The following is a 25,612-nucleotide window of genomic DNA, read 5'->3' as shown; positions in this document are numbered from 1 at the left end:
AATTAACTATAACAGTAAGTAACTTCGTTCAATGTCACAACGGTACTGAAAAAAGGGATTTATGACCGTTTTTCACCCTTATGACAATTATGATAATATTCCCATGGGTCACGTCAGGGGTGACATCCAGCAGGTCCTGACAGGTTTTGGAGAACCGGTAGTGGAAATTTTGAGTAGTTCGGAGAACTGCCAAATACCATAAAATCATCTGCTACAACATCCTTCCTGTCAATGACTACTTCAGTTTCAACCACAACAATATACGAGCACACAACAGATACAAACTTAAAGTAAACCGCTCCAAACTCGACTGCAGGAAATACGACTTTAGAAACCGAGTACAGTGGAACCTCGACATACGAGCAGCTCTACTTACGAGCTACTCGAGATAAGAGCTGGGAGGGGAGCGACATTTTTGTTCGCCTCCCGAGCTCACATTCGGGATATGAGCGCCAAGGAGCTGTCTCCTGAAGCCGAACGCTAACTTCCGCGTTCGGCTTCAGGAGACAGCCCCTTGGCGCTCGTATCCCGCGTGTTTTAAAAGGTTGCAGCCGGCCTGGGGGGCTCGGGGGGGTGCTGGCAAGCCCCCCAGGCCGGCTGCAACCTTTTAAAACACGCGCGCCGCTTCGCAGCTGTCTCCTGAAGCCGAACGCGGAAGTTAGCGTTCGGCTTCAGGAGACAGCTGCGAAGCGGCGTGCGTGTTTTAAAACGTCGCAGCCGGCCTGGGGGGCTCGGGGGGAAGCCGCCGAGCCCCCCAGGCCGGCTGCTACGTTTTAAAACACCCGCGCCGCTTCGCAGGTGTCTCCTGAAGCCGACGCTAACTTCCGCGTTCGGCGGCAGCGGTTTTTTTTTGTTGTTGCACGGATTAATTGACTTTACATTGTTTCCTATGGGAAACAATGTTTCGTCATACGAGCGTTCTGACTTACGAGCCTCCTTCCGGAACCAATTAGTCTCGTAAGTCGGGGTTCTACTGTAGTTGATCCATGGAACTCACTACCAGACTCTGTAGTATCATCACCTAACCCCCAAAACTTTACCCTTAGACTATCCACTGTTGACCTCTCCTGATTCCTAAGAGGTCAGTAAGGGGCGTGCATAAATGCACCAGAATGCCTTCTGTCACCTGTCCTAATGTTTCGTTTCTACTAGCATCATGTATATGAATATTATTATATCTTTCAATACCACCAATATGTACTTGACAAAACAAATAAATAAAAATAAAAATAAATAAATATCCTTCCCTTAGGAGTGGGGAGGGAATGGGGATTTTATTTATTTATTTACTTATTTATTTATTTATTTATTTATTATCATCATCATTATTACTATTACTATTATTATTATTATTATTATTATTATTATTATTATTATTATTATTTAGATTTGTATGCCGCCCCTCTCCGCAGACTCAGGGCGGCTCACAGCAGTGATTAAACAGTGCAAATCTAATATTAAGTCTAAAATAACAATATTACATTAAATACCTAAAATAACCCTTATATAAAAACATACACACAAACATTCCATACATAAAACTACATAGGCAAGGGGAGATGTTTCAGTTCCCCCATGCCTGACGGCAGAGGTGGGTTTTAAGAAGTTTACGAAAGGCAAGGAGAGTGGGGGCAGGTCCTTTGTTTATAGTTGAATTTGAATATTTAAATTTACGTATTTAAAGTTACGTTATTTAAAGTTATGCTAATTTAATAAAGTGACCCTATATTTAACCCATACACTGTCTCAGCGTCTTTACTCCGCTTCCGGGGCAATCTCAGTCTAAAAACAAAACTTTTTTTTAAATTTTCTTTAAGTAAAAACTTTCCACAAGGGAAATTTGTATTTATTTGATGACTACATGAGTGCTATCCTCATGTAGTTTTCTTGGCCATAATATAGAAACAAGAGTTTTTATTTCCTCCTCTCAATACCGTACTGTATTGTTTAGATTTCCCAGTGACTCCTTGGGGGTCTCCGAACCAAAGATTAACTACGTCTGACCCAATGTAGGACTTTCTGAAATCTGATTAATTAGACTGTTTATCATTGCTTCTTGCCTGCCTTCAGGTGCTCTGGAGAATATTTTGACTCCCTGTTCTTTGTGGCAACCCCTGAGATATTGGAACACTGCTCTTGTGTCACCCATAGCCCTTCATGGCATTGGACCAGAATACCTCCGGAACCGCCTTCAACTGCACGAATCCCAGCGGCCGATAAGGTCCCACAGAGTTGGCCTTCTCTGGGTCCCGTCGACCAAACAATGTCGTTTGGTGGGCCCCAGGGGAAGAGCCTTCTCTTTGGCGGCCCCGGCCCTCTGGAATCAACTCCCCCCAGAGATTAGAATGGCCCTCACCCTCCTTGTCCTTTGCAAGTTACTCAAGACCCATCTATATCGCCAGGCATGGGGGAACTAAGACATCTCCCCCAGGCTTTCTTATATTTTATGTTTGGTATGTATGTGTTGTATGGTTTTTAATTGTTGGGGTTTTTTAATGTAATTTTATTATTAGATTTTTTTCATTATTATACTGTTTTTTATTGCTCTTGTGAGCCACCCCGAGTCTTCGGAGAGGGGCGGCATACAAATCTAATAAATAATAATAATAATAGTCCTTATCTTCATTAAACTAGACATAGCCAGCAACCGTTCTTTCTATGTATTGACCTCCAGTCCCCTAATCATCTTTCAAGTTTCAAGTTTCAAGTTTTATTGGATTTATATGCCGCCCTTCTCCAAAAACTCGGGGCGGCTAACAACAATCATGAACAATATGCAATAAAATTCAATACTAAAAGCAAATCTTTGTTGCTCTTCTCTGCACTCCACATCTTTCTTACATCGTGGTGACCAAAACTGGATGCCATATTCCAAGTGTGGCATTACCAAGGCATTATAAGGTAGTATTAACACTTCACGTGATCTTAATTCTATCCTTCTGTTTATACAGCCTAGCACTGCATTGGCTTTTTTGGCAGCTGCAGCACAATGCTGGCTCATATTTTGTTTTAGTACTAATTGTGAATGCCGCCTTGCTATTATTTGTGTGGTTTTCCGGGGGTGGGTGAAAAATCTTGCTGGGTTTTTTTAACCTGCTGTGCTGTGCATTCATGTCAGTCTCCCCTTTCTCAGTGGTCTTAATATCAGATGAAAGGGTAAACAACTGCTCCAGACTCACTTTTTCCAATCCGCTCATTTTTTTATATACTTTTGATGATTGTACAGCAGATATCTAGAGCTTGTTATGACTCATTCTGCTTTTGCAACAGAGGAGAATGGAGAGATAGTGGTAAATAGTCCAAAAATTCCTGAGGACTGAATACTGCGCTTTGACTCTTGTAAATATCTAATTAAAAAATGTGCCCTCTTGTAGCCAAATGGCTGGGAAGACATCCAAAAGATTAAGATAATCAGAAGTTTAGATAATGGGGAGTGCTTGTGTACATAGAATTACAATGTTGTGGGCAACATATTCTGAAAGTGGAGGTCTACCCAAGAACTCCAGTGTACTAGAATGCAGCCATAGGCGCATAATTCAATTCCCGTGCCACGCACACATTTTGGCATTTGAGTTAAAACTGCATTTACTTTTAGATGGAATACTTTTGGATGGAATAGCCAGAATGGCTTCAACCACAATCCTGGACAATAACCTTAATCTCTTCAACATAAAATACTGGGAGATCATGTACGGGCTACCTTTGAAGAGTGTTCGGAAACTTCAGATCGTGCAGAATGCAGCTGCGAGAGCAATCATGGGCTTCCCTAGGTATGCCCATGTTACGCCAACACTCCGCTGTCTGCATTGGTTGCCGATCAGTTTCCGGTCACAATTCAAAGTGTTGGTTATGACCTATAAAGCCCTTCATGGCATCGGATCAGAATATCTCCAGGACTGACTTCTGCTGCATGAATCCCAGTGATCGGTTAGGTCCCACAGAGTTGGCCTTCTCCGGGTTCCATCGACTAAACAATGTCGTTTGGCGGGTCCCAGCGGAAGAGCCTTCTCTGTGGCGGCCCCGACCCTCTGGAACCAGCTACCCCCTGAGATTAGAACTGCACCCTTGCCTTTTGTAAACTCCCTAAAACCCACCTCTGCCATCAGGCATGGGGGAATTGAGACATCTCCCCTGGACCTATACAGTTTATGCATGGTATGTTTGTGTGTATGTTTGCTTTTAATAAGGGTTTTTTTTAGTGATTTTTAAATTATTAGATTTGTTGTACATTGTTTTATTGTTGTTGTGAGCCACCCCGAGTCTGCAGAGAGGTGTGGCATACAAATCTAATTAACAACAACAACAACAACAACAACAACAACAACAATAATAATATTATAGATAGTCCTTGACTTACAGGGTATGTTCCAAAACTAATGCAATTATTTTTTTACAAAGTAATTTATTGAACAAATTTGCACAAACACTTAAAATTCTTCAAAGTACTGTCCTTGGGCCTCTATACATTTTTTTCCAACGACTCTGCCATGATTGGTACGTGCCCTGGAAGACGTGTTCGGGGACTTCTCACAAGGTCTTAATCATGGCTGATTGGATCTCTTCTATGGATAAAAAAATGGGTTCCTTTCAGGGCTGGGAACAAAAAGAAGTCTGCTGGGGCGATACCAGGACTATAGAGGGGGCAATGTTGGCACCTGGTGTTTGGCCAGAAACCCATGGACTCATGGTGTGTTGTGGCAAGGTGCCTTTTTCGTCCATAGAAGAAATCCAGTCAGTCATGACAAAGACCTTGCAAGAGGTCCCCGAAGACGCCTTCCAGGGCGCATACTGGTCATGGCAGAGTCACTGGAAAAAATGTGTAGAGGCCCAAGGACAGTACTTTGAAGAATTTTGAGTGTTTATGCAAATCTGTTCAATAAATTACTTTTTTTTTAAAAGGAAAAGTCAGAATTCTAGAATAAGATCATGTCTAGATTTGAAAAATAGAAGTGGCTAATAGTCTTTTAAAAAGACATTCTTCTTTCTGATTTGTGCAAGAGAAATGCAGATAAGAGACCGGCAAAAGCAAATCCTTGTTCTAAGTACAGACTATCACAGAACTTTACTGGTTTGTGTAGAAACTCATTTTAGTGTAGATATGGAAAGAGTCCAGTGCAGAAGAAAGGTGTGCTTAAGCGTTGCAAGAAAAGAATACGCTCATTTTTGCAGCAGACAATACGTAGGTGAAATATTAGGCAAACTTCGGTTCCTATGGTCCCAAAGGTGCTTTTTCAAGAGGCAGCTGGACTTTCTGATTTTTCTTTGAAGGCGTTTTGCTTCTCATTCATAAATGTGTGGCACAACATAGGAGAACAAATCCATTCAGCAGTTCATCTGCATTTAGAGTTGGCCTTCTCCGGGTCCCGTCGACTAAACAATGTCATTTGGCAGGCCCCAGGGGAAGAGCCTTCTCTGTGGCGGCCCCGGCCCTCTGGAACCAACTCCCCCAGGAGATTAGAACTGCCCCCACCCTCCCTGTCTTTTGTAAACTACTCAAGACTCATTTCTGCCGCCAGGCATGGGGGAGTTAAGATGTTCCTTCCCCCTAGGCCATTACAAGTTATGCATGGTATGTTTGTGTGCATGTTTGGTTTTATTATAAGAATTTTTAGTTGTTTTATTAATTGGATTTCTACATGCTGTTTTTATCATTGTTGTTAGCCGCCCCGAGTCTGCGGAGAGGGGCGGCATACAAATGAAAATGAAAATGAAAATGAAAATGAAAATGAAAATGAAAATGAAAATGAAAATGAAAATGAAAATGAAAATGAAAATCAAATCAAATCATAAATTTAAAAGACAAAGGCCACTCTTTTGCAAACATTTTGGATAAAGAGGGGTCTAAGAGGCCATCTATGTCAAAATTGAACAAACAGAGAGGGAGAGCACGGCATCACGTATCTCCAGTCTACGACACAGTCTTCTCAACGGTTCCAAGAAGGTTCCACACACATCTGAACTACTCAGGTGACCCTGATGATACAGATAAACTTCCAGGTGGCCTCAACCAGCATTGGGTTTCTACTGGAACGGGAAGGACGCCGCACCGGTAGCAGAAATGATGCTGCACACGCAGCTGCATGTGACCAGCAGGCACGTGTGCACATCGGAAAAAGATTTGACTTCTGTACATATGCAGGAAGCAAAATCTTGTGAGACGACGCATGGGTGTGTGAGATTTCGGCGAGTTAGAAACATAGAAGTCAGACGGCAGAAAAAGACCTCATGGTCCATCTAGTCTGCCCTTATACTATTTCCTGTATTTTATCTTACAATGGATATATGTTTACCCCAGGCATGTTTAAATTCAGTTACTGTGGATTTACCAACCACGTCTGCTGGAAGTTTGTTCCAAGGATCTACTACTCTTTCAGTAAAATAATATTTTCTCAAGTTTTTGCAATTTTTTGGTCTGTGCATGCGTGGAAGCAAAAAAAAAACCCCCGCTGAAACTTTGCGCACCCGCACATGTTTATTTATTTATTTTATTAATTAATTCATTAGATTTGTATGTCTGTTCTCATGAGATTTGCTTCCTGTGCATGCGCAGAAGCCAAAGCTCGCTCTGACACTTAGCATCAGCACTGGTGGTGGCGGTAAGTTGGAACCCTCATCCAGCCTCAGTGACTCTAAAAGAATGCAAATGACCAGCTGTCTGCAAGGAGTATAAAGCCTTCCATTCCTCTCCATCCACTCAGAGTTGAAGAAGCTTCTTGAATGAGAAGCAAAATGTCTTCAAAGAAAAACCAAAAAAGTCCACTTGTCTCTTGGAAAAGCACCTTTAGGACAACTATTACCTGGATGACTGAGAATCTCCATAGACATTCAATGCCTAATCACTTAAAAACAAATACCGCATTTCTTTAAAAAAACATCAACCATTCTGAAAGAAAACATCTAGCCACCATTCAACCCTACCCCAAATGCATTTTCCTTTCCCATCAAATATTTCTGCAATTCAATTTTCCACTGAACAAGCAACCAAAAAGCCCTTTGCAGAAGGACCAGCCAAATCAAAGAAAGCTTAAGAAGAACTGAAGCTAGACAAAAGTCAGGAAAAAAAATAGTAAATTACCTGGGACTTTGCTTGGATCAAAAAAGCACAGCCTTTCTGTTTCATATAATGTTTTGTATCCAGCTAAGATGTGTATCTATCAGCTCTGAAAAAGATTTGCAAAACCATTTTTGAGAAAGTGTAACCTTTGACCCAGTGATAAGGTCAAATGTTACAAGCTTGTTTTCTATTTCATATTACATGGTATTTATTTTTCTGCACATGTCTGGATTGACTGACCATCATTCTCACAAATTGCTTGCACAGAAGGGATATAGGACCTGCTCCTAGTATTCTATTTCAACAGGGTGGAATTACAACAAGAAGACACTAATTCAAAGTTACTAGGATGCGAGTAGTGCTCTGATGAAAACATGGCTCTCAAAAGAGACTTCTCATCCTTAAACCTTTGGGAAAAATATCCATCATTCTGAAGATCAATCAACAGACCAACTCTTGAAAGATTGAAAAATTTCTTGGATTTCAACTATTGTCACCTTAAGTCTAGTAATTCTAGGGAGAGGGCAATCTCATGTAAGTTTTGTTGGGTTATTTTTAGAAAAAACCCAGCTAGTTGGACTTCTTTTTTGCTTGTGTTTCAATTTGTTTGGACGGCACCTGCACCATCAGATCATGATACCTGGTACCTTAAAACAGGGGTCTCCTACCTTGGCAACTTTAAGACTTGTGGACTTCAACTCCCAGAATTCTGGTTGGAGACCCATGCCTTAAAAGGTCATCAACTCCTGTAACAATGTAATGTGGTTTTCACCATGGATTGGTGGAAAATGATTAAAAAACAAGAATTATTTAGTTCGATAATAGTTATCTTCTACCAATGCAGTCATGGGCTGCTCCCCCCATGTGGGAGGATGCCGTCTGGGTAGTAGAAATGGTCCTGGAACTGTGTGACTGACAGATTTCCAGCAAAAATTGATTGATTGATTGACTGACTGACTGACTGACTTACATACTTACTAACTTACTAACTTACTAACTTACTAACTTACTAACTTACTAACTTACTAACTTACTTACTTACTTACTTACTTACTTACTTACTTACTTACTTACTTACTTACTTACTTACTTACTTACTTACTTATTAGATTTGTATGCCACCCCTCTCCGTAGACTCGGGGCGGCTCACAACAACAATAAAACAATTCAAGACAAATCTAATAATTTAAATACATTTAAAAAAAACCCATTATTAAAGTAGACATACACACAAATATACCATACATGAATTGTATAGGCCCGGGGGAGATGTCTCAATTCCCCCAAGCCTGATGGCAGAAGTGGGTTTTAAGGAGTTTACGAAAGGCAAGGTAGGTAGGGGCAGTTCTAATCTCCAGGGGGAGCTGGTTCCAGAGGGTCAGGGCCGCCACAGAGAAGGCTCTTCCCCTGGGACTCACCAAATGACATTGTTTAGTCGACGGGACCCGGAGAAGGCCAACTCTGTGGGACCTAACTGGTCACTGGGATTCATGTGGCAGAAGGCGGTCCCGGAGATATTCTGATCCAAGGCCATGAAGGGCTTTATAGGTCATAACCAACACTTTGAATTGTGACTGGAAGTTGATCAGCAACCAATGCAGACTGTGGAGTGTTGGTGTGACATGGGCATACCTTGGGAAGCCCATGACTGCTCTCGCAGCTGCATTCTGCATGATCTGAAGTTTCCGAACACTTTTCAAAGGTAGACAGCATTACAGTAGTCGAACCTCGAGGTGATGAGGGCATGAGTGACTGTGAGCAGTGAGTCCCGGTCCAGATAGGGTCACAACTGCTGCACCAGGCGAACCTGGGCAAACATCCCCCTCGCCACAGCTGAAATGTGAGCTGTGGATCGAGGAGGACGTCCAAGTTGCAGACCCTTTCTGAGGGGGTCAATAATTCCCCTCTCCCAGGGTTATAGATGGATAGATGGAATTGTCCTTGGGAGGCAAAACCCACTGCCACTCCATCTTATCCGGGTTGAGTTTGAGTCTGTTGACGCCCATCCAGACCCTAACAGTCTCCAGCCTCCCATGCCGGCTGCCAAGGACTGTCCAGATAGCGAGTTAAGTGGCAGCCCACCACTTTACCAATGGTATTGATATGAATACCCAGCCTGAAAACAATACAGTTTTCAGAAGTTATGAAGTTCCTTGACGATTGGGCTTTATACCGAATGGTATCCATCCACCAGTGAACAGCATCTGGCAGAAGAACAGATTATCTTCCTTCCCTGCATCCCACTCTACATCTGCATCCTACTCTACCATTTCAACATCTGAAATATTCATAAAAGTAGACTGAGGGCATCTATGAAGAGTGAAGAATGGGGACAAGGAGGAATGAAAAAGGACTCTGGATATACAGTAGATAGTGCAATGTCATCATCACATAAAGTCAAATATTTAATTTACCATTGGATCTTTGGTGCATACAATACGATAATTGAAATCATAAGCCCTTAACTTGTCTCAACATTAGCTTATCTCAAATAGGGTGTATTTGCAGAGTAACTGCACCATGCATCCAAACTTTTAAAGGAAATAATAATAATAATAATAATAATAATAATAATAATAATTTATTAGATTTGTATGCCGCCTCTCTCCGAAGACTCAGAGTGGCTCACAAGAGTGATAAACAATGTGACAAATCAAATACTTAAAAACATCTAAAAACCCATATCATTAAAACCATACAACTCAGTCATACCATACATAAACTATATTAGCCTGGGGATAGTTCAATAACCCCATACCTGGTGACATAGGTGAGTCTTCAATAACTTACAAAAGGCAAGGATGGTGGGGGCAGTTCTAATCTCCAGGGGGAGTTGATTCCAGAGGGCCGGGGCCGCCACAGAGAAGGCTCTTCCCCTTGGGCCCGACAGACGATATTGTTTAGTCGACGGGACCAGGAAAAGGCCAACTCTGTGGTCCCTCATCGGCCGCTGGGATTCGTGCAGCAGAAGATGGTTCTGAAAGTATTCTGGTCCGATGCCATGTAGGGCTTTATAGGTCATTACTAGTGATGGGCAAACCCAACGGTGTTCGGGTTCGGTATGTTCGGATGAACTTTATGCAAAATTCGGCTGAACCCGAACCAAACCCGAACTCGAACCCGAACGGGAAATCCCTCCCACAAAGAGATTCCGGGGGCAGAGCTTTGACGTCACCAGCAGGTTGCTAAGGATGCCAAGGTGATCACTTCCTGGATTCCATGGAATCCAGGAAGTGATCACCTTGGCATCTTTAGCAACCTGCCGGTGACGTCAAAGCTCCAAACGCCGAACACGACCACAAATTTTGCCCAAATTTTGAAAAAAAATTGTGTTCATGTTCAGCATACCGAACACCGCAAAATTCAGTATGGATCCGAATTGTGCAGGTTCAGTTTGCCCATCACTAGTCATTACCAACACTTTGAATTGTGACTGGAAACTAATCGGCAGGCAATGCAGGCCACGGAGTGTTAACGAGATGTGGGTGAATCTAGGAAGCCCCACAATTGCTCTTGCGGCCACATTCTGCATGATCTGAAGTTTCCGAACACTCTTCAGAGGTAGCTCTTTGTAGAGAGCGTTGCAATAGTCAAACCTCGAGGTGATGAGGGCTTGAGTGACTGTGAGTAATGACTCCCTGTCCAAATAGGGTTGCAACTGGTGCATCAGGCGGACCTGTGCAAATGCCCTCCTTGCCATAGCCAAAAGATGGTGCTCTAATGTTAGCTGTGGATCGAGGAGGACGCCCAAGTTGTGAACTCTCTCTGAGGGAGTCAGTGATCCCCCCCGGGGTAATGGACGGACAGATGGAATTGTCCTTGGGAGGCAAAACTCACAGCCACTCCGTCTTGTCAGGTTTGAGTTTGAGAATAATAATAATAATTTAATAATGTATTAGATTTGTATGCTGCCCCTCTCCGAAGACTCGGGGCGGCTCACAACAATAATAAAAACTATGTTACAGTGGAACACATCTAATATTAAAAGAGAAAAAACGTATAAAACACCATCATTTAAAACCAAACAACACATACATACCAAACATAAAATCTAAAAGCCTGGGGAAGGTGTCTCAGTTCCCCCATGCCTGGCGATATAGGTGGGTCTTGAGTAATTTACAAAAGACAAGGAGGGTGGGGGCAGTTCTAATCTCTGGGGGGAGTTGATTCCAGAGGGCCGGGGCCGCCACAGAGAAGGCTCTTCCCCTGGGGCCTGCCAAACGACATTGTTTAGAATGCATCTTCAACCTCTTTTTTTAAATTTAATGTCACTTTCTGGGCACAGGATGTTTTGATTCTTCAACTTTCCCCCCCACTACCACTAAACTAACATCTCAGCTCTTTGGAAATGTACTGGGGCTGAATCTGCCAAATTTTCCACCAAAAACGACTGACCTTGCAGTCCAATACTATCCATAATTCCCCAATGATTCCAATTAATTGGTTAATATTCTGCTGATTTTATTTGTGTGGCTTTTAAGATGTTTATTACTTTTTATCCTAAGCAATGAAAAACCAAACAACGTATGCGTGTATGCATCATAAACATTATTGAACAGCTATTGTACTATCTAAAATGTACGGTAAGTGCCGGTAAATATTGGAGGACTATAAAGCAAAACTATTGTCCGAATGATCTTGTAAAATTCAATACTTTAGTAAGGAGGATTGCACAATAAAAGCCTTGTCCGACAGTCCTCCAAATCTCCCACCTTTGAAAATAATTCAGGGCAGCATTGCATATTGCAAAAAAAATAAAAATAAAATATGATCACTCAAAATGGCAACAGGTTATGGACCCTTCAGTCCAAGAATATTTCAGTCAACTATTTCATCCTTTAGGCATCACTCCAGTGTCTGTCCAGTATTACTGGAAGGAATATTAAAATATACTGGATGCTGTCTTTTTCAAATAAATCCTTTCAAGAAACAAAAGGGAAATTTGCAGTACACAACTCATTTGGATGTACAGTGGTACCTCGAGATACGAGTTTAATTCGTTCCGGACCTGGGCTCTTAAGTCGAGCAGCTCTTATCTCGAACGACTTTTCCCCATAGGAATTAATGTAAATAATTTTAATTGGTTCCAGCCCTCAAAAAACTCACAAAGTTAGTCTAAATTATGCAGAAAGACATGTTTTTAATGAAGAAATGTACATGTACATATAAATGAATAATGAAGTTTCTTTCACTTAACTTGTAAACTTTCTTAAACTTTTAAATTTACATATGTTCAACTTCTCTGCCACCCAATCCTGTAGGACAGAGGTCCCCAACCCTTTTTGCACCAGGGACTGGCTTTAAGCGATCAAGAGAGGAATGGGTGAATGAATGGACGGAGGGTGGGAAGGAAGGAAGGAAAGAGGGAAGGGACAGGAACAGAGGAAGGAAGCAAGGAAACTTATGAAAGGGGAAAGTAAGAGAGGAATGAGTGAAGGGAGGGAGGGAGGGAAGAAGGTGGGAAGGAGAAAGAAAAGAAGAAATAGAGGAAGGGAAGGTAAAAGAGAGAAAGAAAAAGAGCAAGAAAGAAAGCTGCAAGCACCCCCCCCGAGCCCCCCAGGCCGGCTGCAACCTTTTAAAACACGCACGCCGCTTCGCAGCTGTCTCCTGAAGCCGAACGCGGAAGTTAGCGTTTGGCTTCAGGAGACAGCTCCTTGGCGCTTGTATCTCGAATTTGGGCTTGTAAGTAGAACAAAAATATCTCTCCCCTCCCAGCTCTTATCTCGAATTGCTCTTAAGTAGAGCAGCTCTTATGTCGGGGTTCCACTGTACTTGGGCTTGACTAGTAGTAATTATGTGGACATTTCTCTGCAGTTTTCTTAACAAAAACATTTGCAAGGTGGGTTTTTTTTCAAATTTTCCAGACTAGCTAAAGCATTGGAATTTCTTTATAATTTCCCACCCAACTACTAGCTGGATCTGAGCCTACTCAGGTTTTTTCTTTTCTTTTTTGAGTTCAGCCAAGGTTCCAGCATGAGTCCAAAAGCTCAGAAGACCAAACTTCTGGACCCAGTGACCGACTCCGATTGGGTCCTGCACTAATAATAAAAAAAAACCTTGTAGAATGTATACATTCTTATCCCTGTTCAGGTCCTCTCTCTTTGGCAGGGATAAGGATTTTAAAGTAAGTTTAATCCAGACTACTTCTTTTCTAGAAAACAGGGTCCTTCCAACTATTCTATTCTATTCTATTCTATTCTATTCCATTCCATTCCATTCCATTCCATTCCATTCCATTCCACTCCACTCTATAGTTCCTATTTGTCTCGTAGCAGCCCTTGCTATAGACACAAATCTTGTAAGTCATCTACTATCTTCTGAGCCCTTAAATCAGGGGTCCCCAAACTTTTTACACAGGGGGCCAGTTTACTGTCCCTCAGACTGTTGGAGGGCCGGACTATTAAAAAATCCCTATGAACAAATCCCTATGCACACTGCACATACCTTATTTAAAGTAAAAAACAAAATGGGAACAAATACAATATTTAAAATAAAGAAGAAGTAATAAGTAATTAAGTAATTAATAATTAAGTAATAAAGTAATTTATACTTCTTTATTAACAAGTAAATTTAAACTTAAATCAACAAACTCCATTTCTCCTTCCTTCCTTCCCTCCCTCCTTCCTCTCCACTTCTCTCTTCCTTTTTTCTCATTTGTTTCATTTTCCTCTCCCTCGTTCTTTACCTCCATCATTTTCTCATTTTTCTCTTTCTCTCTCTCTCTCTCCATCTCTTCCTTTCTTTCTCCATCTCTCCCTCTTTCTCTTTCTTTTTTTCTCTCTGTCCCTCTCTTTCTTTCTCTCTCCTCTCTTTCACTCACTCTCTTTCTAACTCTCCCTCTTTGTATCTCTCACACTTTCTCTCCCCCTCTCTCTATTTCTCCCTTTCTATCTCTCCTCCTCATTTCTCTTTCCCTCTCTATTTCTCCCTCTTTCTCTCTCTTATTATATCGATCGGTAAAATCTCATGTGCTGCCGCGGGCTGGTTAAAAGACCTCAGCGGCCCGCATCTGGCCCGCGGGCCTTAGTTTGGGGACTGCTGCCTTAAATGAAGACATCAAGAATCCAGATTTCATCCTGTAGGATAAACCAGGCAAGGAAACCAAAGGCATGCATGTTAAACTTACTATAAGGTCATAGGAACAATAGCAAGAGTTCACGTGTTTCCCCCCTTTCTTCTTTTATCTCCATGTGAATTAGGGAGAGGCTGTCTGAGATGTTCTCTTAAAATAATTTCTTGTGATGGGCTTGAGACATTCTTGTCTGATCACTTAGTAATGGATCTTCCTGCTGTCCTGCATTGCCATTCTCTATGCCCTTTACACTAAATGGAGGCCTTCTTTAACCACAGTTTCTTTCTCCATTTGTTTAAGCAAATGGAACAGGAATGGAAATAACTGCTGATGAAAAGAGATCTTCTGAAGATCCATTTGTCTTGAGCTAGTCAGCTGTTCTTCTGATTTTCAATACCCCATTTTAATTTGCCATTGAAATGGCCACAGATTGTCAATCATTAATTTGTGATTGTATACATTTGTAATGAATTTGTAAGAGATTAGTGAAAAAAGCCATTACATTCCAGATGGCCACAGTACTTTCACGTGGTGAATTGAGGCTCCCTGCACATGTGAGCTTATTTTCCTAAAGATTAGAATGCAGCAGTATTATTGTAATAAATCCCAGCGGCCGGTTAGATCTCACAGAGTTAACCTTCTCCAGGTCCCATCGACTAGACAATGTCGTCTGGCAGGGCCTAGGAGAAGAGACTTCTCTGTGGTGGCCCCGGCCCTCTGGAATCAGCTCCCTCCAGAGATTGGCACTGCCCCCACCTTCCTCGCCTTTCGCAAGAGTCTTAAGACTCACTTATGTCGCCAGGCATGGGGCAATTAGATCAGCACCCCCCCCCCGGTTACCAAATGTGATGTGTGGTTGTGACTCAGTTTGTTGACTGTTTTTAATATAGTAGGATCTTAGCTTATAGTTTTAATTAATTAGATTTGTTTACACATTGTTTTATATTGTACCCTGTGTCTCCGGAGAAGGCAGCATACAAGTCTAATAAATAATAATAATAATATAAAATAAATGCAAACTTTCAAATTTTGGGTGGAAAGTGACATTAGCACCTAATTACTGTATTTTTCGGAGTATAAGACACACCTTTTTCCTTTCTGAATCAATTGCTTTTAGCTCTCCACTAACGGAATAGTTACTTGGTGGATCAGCTTGCCTTCAGAAGTTATGGATGCTCCATCATTAGAGGTTTTCAAGAAGAGACTGGATAACCACTTGTCTGAAGTGGAATAGGGTCTCCTGCTTGATTACGATGTTGGACTAGAAGACCTCCAAGGTCCCTTCCAACTTTGTTAATCTGTTATTCTGTTTGCCTACTGGGGAGCTTCAAAAATACTTCCCAACACTAATATTTGAGAATGAAGTCTTTTTATGTTATCAAAGGCTTTTTGGACTTGTTCATTGTTTAGGGTTAACTTGACAATCTGTTTCGGTGAGGATGGAAAGAGAAATGAAAGAATTGTAAGTATTCTGAATACTGTGGAATATTAGCATGCAATAGGGCTCTGCAGAGTTTCCTATTCAAAGGCCAAGGGGTGTTTCAGAATGTCCAGGGATGAACAGAGGGCCATCTGCAATTCTTTAACCTAAAGTTATCTTTCCCCAGGATTGAGCTGCAGCTGTGAAAAGCAGCTTTAAATCCAAGTTTAAAGCACTGCAGAATCTGATGCATCTTTGGGCCTTAGAATTCATAGTATCGTGCAGCCCTGCTAAGTTTATCTAGCTTTCCCCCTTATTTCTTTTTATTAAAAAAAATGCTCACTTTTTCTTTTGAGCGAACACTTTCTATTGTAATATTTGTGTTTTGCAAGTGCTGATTGCCAGATGGCTTAGGTTGGAAGGGAGGGGCAGGGAGGGGAGGGCAAGACAGACCATGTGTGAGTGAGTCAAGCATTTGGCTCTCCCAGGTTGATTGCGGGTAAATTACAGGGAAGATATTAAATCTGTGTTTAATATTAGTTTACATATGATGGAAATCAAGAGAAATATTGCCAAGTACAGTGTACTCACTCATGAGCTGAACCTCTTATGGCACAGAGAGAATTCTTCTAAATTGGAGAATAACGGAAGGGAACTTGGAGGTGTTCTAGTCCAACCCAGTTAGGCCAGACTCATCCTCGAATACAGCTCATCTGTTTGGAACCCATATCACATCTCAGACATTAACACCCTTGCAAATGTCCAAAGATACTTCACAAGAAGAGCCCTTCACTCCTCCACTTGAAACAGAATTCCCTACAAGACTAGACTTTCAATTCTGGGCCTAGAAAGTTTAGAACTAAGACGCCTTAAACAAGATCTAAGTATTGCCCACAAGATCATATGCTGCAACGTCCTGCCTGTCGGTGACTACTTCAGCTTCAACCACAACAACACAAGAGCACACAACAGATTTAAACTTAATATTAACTGCTCCAAACTTGACTGTAAAAAATATGACTTCAGTAACCGAGTTGTCGAAGCGTGGAACTCATTACCGGACTCCATAGTGTCATGCCCAAACCCCCAACACTTTACCCTTACATTATCTATGGTTGACCTATCCAGATTCCTAAGAGGTCAGTAAGGGGCGAGTACAAGTGCACTAGAGTGCCTTCCGTCCCCTCTCCTATTGCTCTCCTATATCTCCTATACCTTTCTTCTATTCCTATATTTCTTCTTCTATTCTTTCATTGATAAGTTCTATACAGTACCTATAACTTCTCTTCTATTCTTTCTTAGATATATTTTACTATGAGTATCACCTCTATAACCTTCATCATGTATTTTACTATGTGTATATAGATATATACCCACTAAAACCCTCATTGTGTATTGGACAAAATAAATAAATAAATAAAATAAATAAACCCCCTGCTTAGGCAGGAAAGCCTACATCACTTCAGATAGATCTTCTTAAAAACTTCCAGTTTTGGAGCATTCACGACTTCTGGAGTCAAGCTGTTCCAGGGATTAATTGTCAGGAAATTTCTCCTTATTTCTAGGTTGCTTCTCTCCTTGATTTGTTTCCACCCATTGCTTCTTGTTCTACTTTCAGGTGCTTTGGAGAATACTTGACTTCCTCTTCTTTGTGTCATCCCCTGAGATTTTGGAACACTATGCTCTTTTGGTTTAATTAAAGCTTTTCAGTCATGTGCTTTGCTACTCCCAACGCTCTAAAATATGTTTTGTAATATTTAAAGGAATGTTTGTGTGATGATACAAAATAGGCGTTGATTGCTTACCTGAACGCCTCTTCTCGTACGGTGAGCGGGTACAGCAGTCACATGGGTTGCTCATGTCCAATCCGGTGGAACTGAGCCTAGTGTTAAAAAAGCTTGCCGGATCCGCCCCTTCCCCAGAATTCGCGAATCCATAGACTAGGCTCAGCTGTGAAGCTCTGTAGTGTTCAACTCTCATTGTTAGAGGAAGAAAGATATAGAAAGGTAAAGAAGACACATACAAGGGCGGGAAGTGACTGCTGTACCCGCTCACCGTACGAGAAGAGGCGTTCAGGTAAGCAATCAACGCCTATTCTCCGTACTGAAGGAGCGGGTCCAGCAGTCACATGGGACATACCCAATAGATGGTCCCTAGGGTGGGATTAGATTGCTATCGTGTGAGATAACGGATTGGAGTACCCTTCTGCCGAAGGCAGCGTCCGCTGAAGCGTAAGAATCAATCTTGTAGTGCCTGATGAAGGAATTTGGCGAGGCCCAAGTGGCTGCTTTGCAGACCTCCTCCAACGGGGCTTGAGTCGCCCAAGCGGCCGAGGTGGCTGCGCTCCTGGTGGAATGCGCTGTGATGTTCCTTGGAACTGAGAGGGAGGCCGACTCATAGGCCTTAGATATAGTCCCTCTGATCCAACGGCCTATTACTGTTGAAGACACTTTGGCCCCCATGACTCTGGGGTGATAGGCTATAAAAAGTGCTTCTGACCTCCGAAAGGGTCCTGTGCGTTGGATATAGATTCTCAGCGCTCTGATGAGATCCAGGGTGTGCCATCTAATTGCCAAGGGATGGTCTCGTTGGAGGCAGAAGGAAGGTAGGACAATATCCTGAGATCTGTGGAACATGGAACTGACCTTGGGTAAGAAGGTGGGGTCCAGTCGCAAGACTACCTTGTCCTGATGGAATTGACAAAGGTCCTGCCTGATTGAGAGGGCAGCCAGCTCCGAAATGCGTCGGGCAGAGGTAATAGCCACCAGAAATGCTACCTTAAAAGATAGGTACCTGAGGGACGCCGATTTTAGGGGTTCGTATGGTGCCTGTGTGAGGGAATGGAGAACCCGTGGCAAATCCCAGGACGGATACCTGTGGACCTTGGAAGGTCTGAGGTTGGCTATGCCCTTGAGGAATTCCTGAACTTCAGGGAAGGATCGGAGAGGCTGTCTGCGGGGACCCCCTAGGACAGATGAAATGGCTGCCAGATGACGCCGGAGGGTGCTGGTGGAAAGTCCTTTATGGAAGCCTTGCATAAGGAAGGAAATAATTCTGTGTATGGGGATGCACAGAGGGGAGAGACCTTCCTGTAGACACCACTGGTGAAACTTGGACCACGTGTGGTCGTAGATTCGATTGGTCGAACCCCTTCTGGCCTTTAAAATGACCTCCACTGAATCGGGGTCATGACCACGCAGTTCTAAGTCTCTCCTGATAACAGCCAGGCGGTGAGGTGGAACCACTCCGGGTCTGGATGGAAAGAGGCCCCCTGCCGCAGCATATCCCCCGAAACGGGGAGTCGCCAAGGGTCCTGGACGGACAGCTGTTGGAGATCCGCGAACCAGGGCCGGCGGGGCCAATGAGGGGCGATTAAGATTATTCGGGCCCTCTCGGTGAGGACCTTGTGAATCACGTCCGGGAGAATTGGAATTGGAGGAAATGCATAGAGTAGGCCTGGAGGCCATGGACTCCGGAGGGCATTGATTGCTTCCGCTCCCGGGGATGGAAATCTGGAAAAGAAGCGAGGGAGTTGGGCGTTCGCATTGGTCGCGAAGAGATCCAGGATTGGTAGGCCGAATCTGAGGCTGATTTGATGGAACAGGTCTTGATGGAGGTTCCACTCTCCTGGGTCTATCGTTGCTCGAGATAGCCAATCCGCCTGGACGTTGAGGCTCCCCGAGATGTGATCGGCTAGGAGCGACCGAAGATGTTTTTCCGCCCAAAGGCCTAACTTGAGGGCCTCCCTCATGAGAGCCTTGGATCTCGTGCCCCCCTGTCTGCAGATATGGCTTTTTGTGGCAATGTTGTCGGTGAGAATGAGAACGTGCCGGTTGGGAATGCGAGGAGAGAAATGCTTCAGAGCCAGGGAAACGGCTCTTAACTCTAGCCAATTGATTGGCCTGGAAGCCTCCTCCGGGGACCACGTGCCCTGGGCTATCATCCCCTGGGCGTGGGCGCCCCATCCCGACAGACTGGCATCTGTGGTGATGACAAATTGATCCGGGCACCTGAACGGGGATCCTTTGTCCATGGCCGGAGACTTCCACCACTTGAAGGATCTGCGAACACTTGGTGGGATGACAATGCGCCGATTTGAGTTGCTGTGCCCCGATCTCTGAAAGGGTAATAGGAGCCACTGAAGTTCCCTAGCATGAAGGCGAGCCCAGGGAATGATGCCTATGCATGACACCATCTTCCCCAAAAGGGAAGACAGAGTTACTATGGAGACTGAAGAATTAGATAAAATGTTAGAAATTAACTCCCCAATACTAAGTTTTCTCTCGGGAGAGAGAAAAACCTGGGAGGATTCTGAATTGATAATGGAACCCAGGTGAGAAATGGATGTGGAAGGTTGGAGGTGACTTTTTTCAAAGTTGATGGAAAATCCATGGTCCTGAAGGACTGACATGGTGACAGAAAGGTCTGTTTTCACTTTCTCTAGGGAGTTCCCATGAATCAAAATATCATCAAGATAACATAAAATGTGGATGGGAGACGCCCGGATATAGGCCGCCAGGGACCCCAAGAGCTTTGTAAAGACCCGAGGGGCCGAGGAAAGGCCAAATGGCATCGCCCTATACTGGAAATGCCTGCCTTGAAAAGAAAAACGTAAAAATTTTCTGTGGCATTTGGCTATAGGAATGTGAAGGTAGGCCTCAGTGAGGTCTAAGGAGACCATGAAATCTCCCGTGTGAATGGCGGCCAAAATAGAAGATAAGGAGTGCATCTTAAACTTCCTATATCTGATGAATAGGTTTAGTTTCTTCAAATCCAAAATAGCTCTCCAACCTCCGGAGGACTTTGGAACCATAAATAGGATGGAGTAAAAACCTAGACCCTTCTGACCGGAAGGAACCGGTTGAATGGCTCTGATGGACAATAGATGAGAAATGGCCTCCTCCATACGGTTACAATCTGAGGAGGACCTGGGAGAAGGGCAGGAAATAAAACGCTTAGGGGGAGGAGAAATAAATTCTAAAAGAAGGCCTGTTTGAACAGTGTCAATGACCCAGGGGTCCTTGGAGGTGAGACGCCAATTAGAGGCGAAATGAGCTAGGCGACCCCCTATGGGAATAGTGGAAAGATTACCATCTAGGTTTTTTTGAGGCCCTGTTAGAGGAAGCTCCCCTTTGGAAGCGAAAACCTCTACCCCTGGAGTTCCTACCTTGGGAACGAAAGCGGGGGGAATACTGACCTGGAGATCTCTGATAGGAAGCCGCTTGATCTTGCTGGCGCCCCGGGCGACGAAAGGACTGCGTTTTGGCAGCCTTTTTTGTGGTTGGACCCAAAACTTTCTTCTTGTCCGTGGTTTCCGTGAGGAGTGGATCCAGAAGATCACCGAAAAGAAGGTCGCGCTTTAAGGGTCCCTGGGATAACTGCCACTTCTGGCGTACTCCCGCTTGCCAAGGGCGAATCCATAGGAGTCTCCTTGCCGTTGTAGAAGCTGCAATAGACTTAGCAGAAAATCTAGTAGATTGCAAGGTGGCATCAGCCACGTACTGGGCAGCTGCAAAGACCTTGTTGAAGTCTTGTTGACCTCTCAAGTCATCTGGAGGAATATGCTGTTGGAGTTGGCGAAGCCACAGCAGCGTGGCTCTGGAGAAAAAGGAGGCTGCTGCAGAACTTTTAATGGCCCAGGAATCTGCGGTGAATCCTCTTTTGAGCATTTGTTCAATACGCTTGTCCTCTGGGCGGAGGACTTCCTCCGCCTCTCCTGGCACAGCCGCTGCCGAGTGAAGGATCTTGACAGGTTCATCCGGTTTGGGAAAGGATAGAAGCTCTTCATAGGAAGAGGAAAGTTTGTACAACTTTCTGTCTTTGGTGGAGGGATTAAGGCCAGAGGCTGGGAAATCCCACTGTTTGAGTAATGCATCTTTAAACAATTTAGGCATAGGAATTACCTCGTTATCCTCCTGTTCCTCCGTGAAGTAAGGTAAATTCTCCTCCGGGGGATCAGTGGCAGTGGAGGCTTGTTTCTCCTGGGCCGCTAATCCCGTAGAAATCCTAGCTTTGAGGAGGAGAGATTTGAATAATTGAGAAGGGAAAATGGTAATTGGAGAAGGAACCTTTATTTGGGATTCCTCATCATCTGATAGGCCTTGAAAAGGGTCCTCATCATCCTCCATATCCTCATATTCGTCCTGAGAGGAATCTGAATCATCCTGAATAGGAGCTCTAACCGCTGGGGAAGAACCCAAGGGGCGGGAGGGACGAGAAGGAGGAGGAGGTAAGGGAAGCTCATTGATGGAAGAGAGTTTGGCATCAATGGCCTTAGACAACACAGCAAAAATAGATTGGAACTCAGGAGGTAAACTAGAAATATCAGCAGGAATGGCAGAAGAATCCCTAAAGGCCTGGGAGGATCCTGGCTGGGGGGAATCTTCAATAATATCTGGTTCCTCTGGACCTATGCCCCATAGGTTAGGTTGGGGTCTGTCTAGGTTAGGCTCATCCAGAGATAACACAGGGACCCCAGAAGGAGGTAGATTAGAAGCCTCTGGGGGGTCTTGACTACTGAGTACTTGGGCCTGCACTTTTAGACGTTTTGCTGATTTGTCATGGATTCTTTGTAGGGCTAGGTCCCTTCTCTTCTCGGCCCTGGTGACCTTGGTCGAGGGGTGGGCCCCTGGAGAAGAGGAGGAAGAGGCCTGGGGGATAGTAGTAATCTCATCGCCTGTAGGCCTGGCCTCTCTGGGACCTTTAGTTGTGCCTCTCTTGGGAAAAGTAGCCATAGTCTGACAATTAACAGAAGACAAGGCTGAGCCAATAACTGAATAAATAAGGAGAAGAATTTCAAGGACTTCCCAAGAGGAATGGATCCTGCTTCGAGGCCTCGAAGCTGCTGAGACGTGAGGACAATCTGGGCAAACCCAGAGTTCGTGTCCCCAAATCCAGCGGGGCCAGCCTCCCTAAACTTTATAATTAAGTAAACCAAGGCACTCTGGTTGGAGGCTTAGCCGGTGGAGAATTTAGCCTGGGCGTCCCAAGGCCCGCTCCGGGATCCACGCGGTGGACTGAGGCCTATGCGGCTGGCAGGAGGCCAACACGAGAGGCCTAAATTTAAAAAGGGCGCGAAGGCCTTCGCGCCGAAAAATCGCTCCGAATATGTCTTAAAGGGGAAGCGATCGACTAAGTCCAGGAGACTAGAAAGCCGTCTCACTCCGCAGGAGGTATTTCTTAAGCCCTTTAATATATATATACAATAAAGAATCAATAAATCAATAAATTAATACTTGCACCAGAACCTCCAGGCCAAAGGATTAAAAGAATCCACAAGCGGCCGCGGGGATCGTACACGGCAAAACCGCCGGGGGAAAACGAAACCGCAACTTCTCCAAAGGAAAAAAGCCGAGCCGCAAACGGCTGGCGCTATTAGTGCAAGTAAATAATAATGGTAAAACAATTCTTACTACTTTTGAAGAAAAAGATCGAAGGGAAGGTGTTAGAATGTTGAACGAGCTATCACAATACAACCGCAGGATATGCGAACTGAGCGAATTCTGGGGAAGGGGCGGATCCGGCAAGCTTTTTTAACACTAGGCTCAGTTCCACCGGATTGGACATGAGCAACCCATGTGACTGCTGGACCCGCTCCTTCAGTACGGAGAAGCAAAATAGCACCTTATGAATTAAGAAGCATGAATAAACTATCTATATCTGAGCATTGATGTTACATACATATTTCTACTTAATCTAGCAATTTATAAACTTGCTCTCTCGATGTGCACATCCATAATCTGTCTGTCTGTCTGTCTGTCTGTCTATCTGTCTTTCTCTCTCTCTCTCTCTATCTATCTTCTATCTATCTATTATCCATCCATCCATCCATCCATCCATCCATCCATCCATCCATCCATCCATCCATCCATCCATGTATCCATCTATGTATCTATGTATGTATCTATGTATGTATCTATGTATCTATCTATCTATCTATCTATCTATCTATCTATCTATCTATCTATCTATCTATCTATCTATCTATCTATTAGCTATCCAGCTATCTAGCTATCTAACTAGGACAAGAGTTTACATGAGGTTCACTCTGTTGAAGTGTTCAATTTGAACTAGGGTCAGCCTAAGAAGCTTACAAGATGGTTCTGGGTTAATTACTCCCTCACAATGTTTATGGAGATTCTCAGCCATCCAAGTCATAGTTGTCCCAAAGGTCCTTTTTTAAAAAAACAAAACAAAACCTGAACTTTCTTTGTTTTTGCTTGAAGACCTTTGGCTCCTCATTCAAACTTCAAAACTAAAGAAGCTTCTTGGATGAGAAGCAAAACGTTTTCAAGCAAAAATAAAGACTCAGACTCAATCTATCTCACAAGCTTGCTGTGAAGGAAAAGCTGAGGATCAAGCATTATATACTGCTCAAAAAAATAAAAATAAAGGGAACATTCAAATAACACATCCTAGATCAGAATGAATGAAATATTCTCATTGAATACTTTGTTCTGTACAAAGTTGAATGTGCACAACAGCATGTGAAATTGACTGTCAATCAGTGTTGCTTCCTAAGTGGACAGTTTGATTTCACAGAAGTTTGATTTACTTGGAGTTATATTGGGTTGTTTAAGTGTTCCCTTTATTTTTTTGAGCAGTGTATATACATCCAATAAATAAATGTGATAATGTGGACTCAAGTCCTTGAAACTTAACAGATTTGTAATCTGATGAAAACCCTTACTTCGGAAGCAAACACAGTATATTGAAAGCCTACAGTTGATTTAAAACAGATTAATTAAGAGCATAACTGACTGGTGACAGATATTACTTTGGGGAAGAATTGAAGTAGCTTTTTCGGAAAGCTCATGATGATACAAAATGAGGTTTAGAGTAGCATCTCACTTTCATCTCTGGGCTAACCTGTTTCAAAACACAATAGTGTGCTTGGACAGATGTACAAGGGAAAGATTCCCCATGGAGCTAAAATTGACTCCATATAGTTTCTTGGCAATAACACAGAGGTGGTTTGCCACTTGTCTTCCCAGTTCTTTTTTGCCAAGCCTTTAGCCTTGAGCTAACTGGAGTACAAATAGGTCCAATTCTGCTTTGCTGTTTCAAGATCAGAAAGTCAGGTACTGGGATCCCAAGGCTGGCGTGTGCGTTCATGTGCCCTACACATAGGCGAGAGATTTTGCTTCTGTGCATGTGCCCAAAAAGTTCGGCTTTTTTCACCTTAATAAGCTTAATAGATTTGATTTGATTTGTTCGATTTATATGGCCATCAATAATAATAATAATAATAATAATAATAATAATAATAATAATAATAATTATTATTATTATTATTTATTACATTTGTATGCCGCCCTCTCCGCAGACTTGCCTTAGCACAGTGTTTCCCAACCTTGGCAACTTGAAGATATTTGGACTTCAACTCCCAGAATTCCCCAGCCAGCGAATTCTGGCTGGGGACTTCTGGGAGTTGAAGTCCAGATATCTTCAAGTTGCCAAGGTTGGGAAACACTGCCTTAGCACATCTACTCAGCTAATATATAAAAGCACAGTCCAAATAAATATCGGAAAAACACCAGAGAATCCCATGAATTTAGCTGAGATGGGCCCTTTCAAAGCAGAGCCTTTTCCAACACGTTTTCAGTTCAGTGACAAACTTCCCTGAGATATTCGTGTGTCGGTTTTAAAATGCATTTTTGATTAGCAGAGAGATTGTATTTATATTTCCCCTCCCTCTGCCACATTCCTGGCTTTTGATATAGGGTGCATTCCAAAAGTAATACAATTTTTTAAAAAGTAATTTATTGAACAGATTTGCACAAACACTTACAATTCTTCAAAGTACTTTCCTTGAGCCTCTACACATTTTTTCCAGCCACTCGGCTATGACCGGTTACAAGGTCTTCGTCACGGCTGATTGGATCTCTTCTATGGACGAAAAACGTGCCTTGCCACAACGCGCTACGAGTCCGTGAGTTCCTGGCCAAAAAACCAGGTGCCAACACTGCTCCCCACCATAGTCCTGATGTCGCCCAGCAGACTTCTTTTTGTTCCCAGCCCTGAAAGGAACCCGTTTTTCATCCATAGAAGAGATCCAAGCAGCTCT

At 43.3% G+C, this 25,612-nt stretch overlaps 1 protein-coding gene across 5 annotated transcripts in view; it reads right to left on the bottom strand.

The window, feature by feature from the left end:
* Positions 1-25,612, bottom strand: part of NFATC2 (nuclear factor of activated T cells 2) — a 239,644-nt gene that overhangs the window by 14,822 nt on the left and 199,210 nt on the right. Inside the window, exon 10 of one of the 5 annotated variants that reach the window (XM_070744611.1) lies at positions 7,076-7,160. The exons of the other annotated variants lie outside the window; for them this stretch is intronic. Coding sequence (XP_070600712.1) covers positions 7,117-7,160 — 44 coding nt within the window. The 3' untranslated portion in view covers positions 7,076-7,116. The remainder of the gene's footprint in view (positions 1-7,075; positions 7,161-25,612) is intronic. 5 annotated transcript variants of the gene reach the window in all.

The sequence above is a fragment of the Erythrolamprus reginae genome, chromosome 3, assembly GCF_031021105.1.
Source record: "Erythrolamprus reginae isolate rEryReg1 chromosome 3, rEryReg1.hap1, whole genome shotgun sequence".
In the NCBI taxonomy this organism is placed as follows: domain Eukaryota; kingdom Metazoa; phylum Chordata; class Lepidosauria; order Squamata; family Dipsadidae; genus Erythrolamprus; species Erythrolamprus reginae.
Note: the sequence above shows the minus strand (reverse complement) of the source record. Positions and strands in the feature narration are given on the sequence as shown.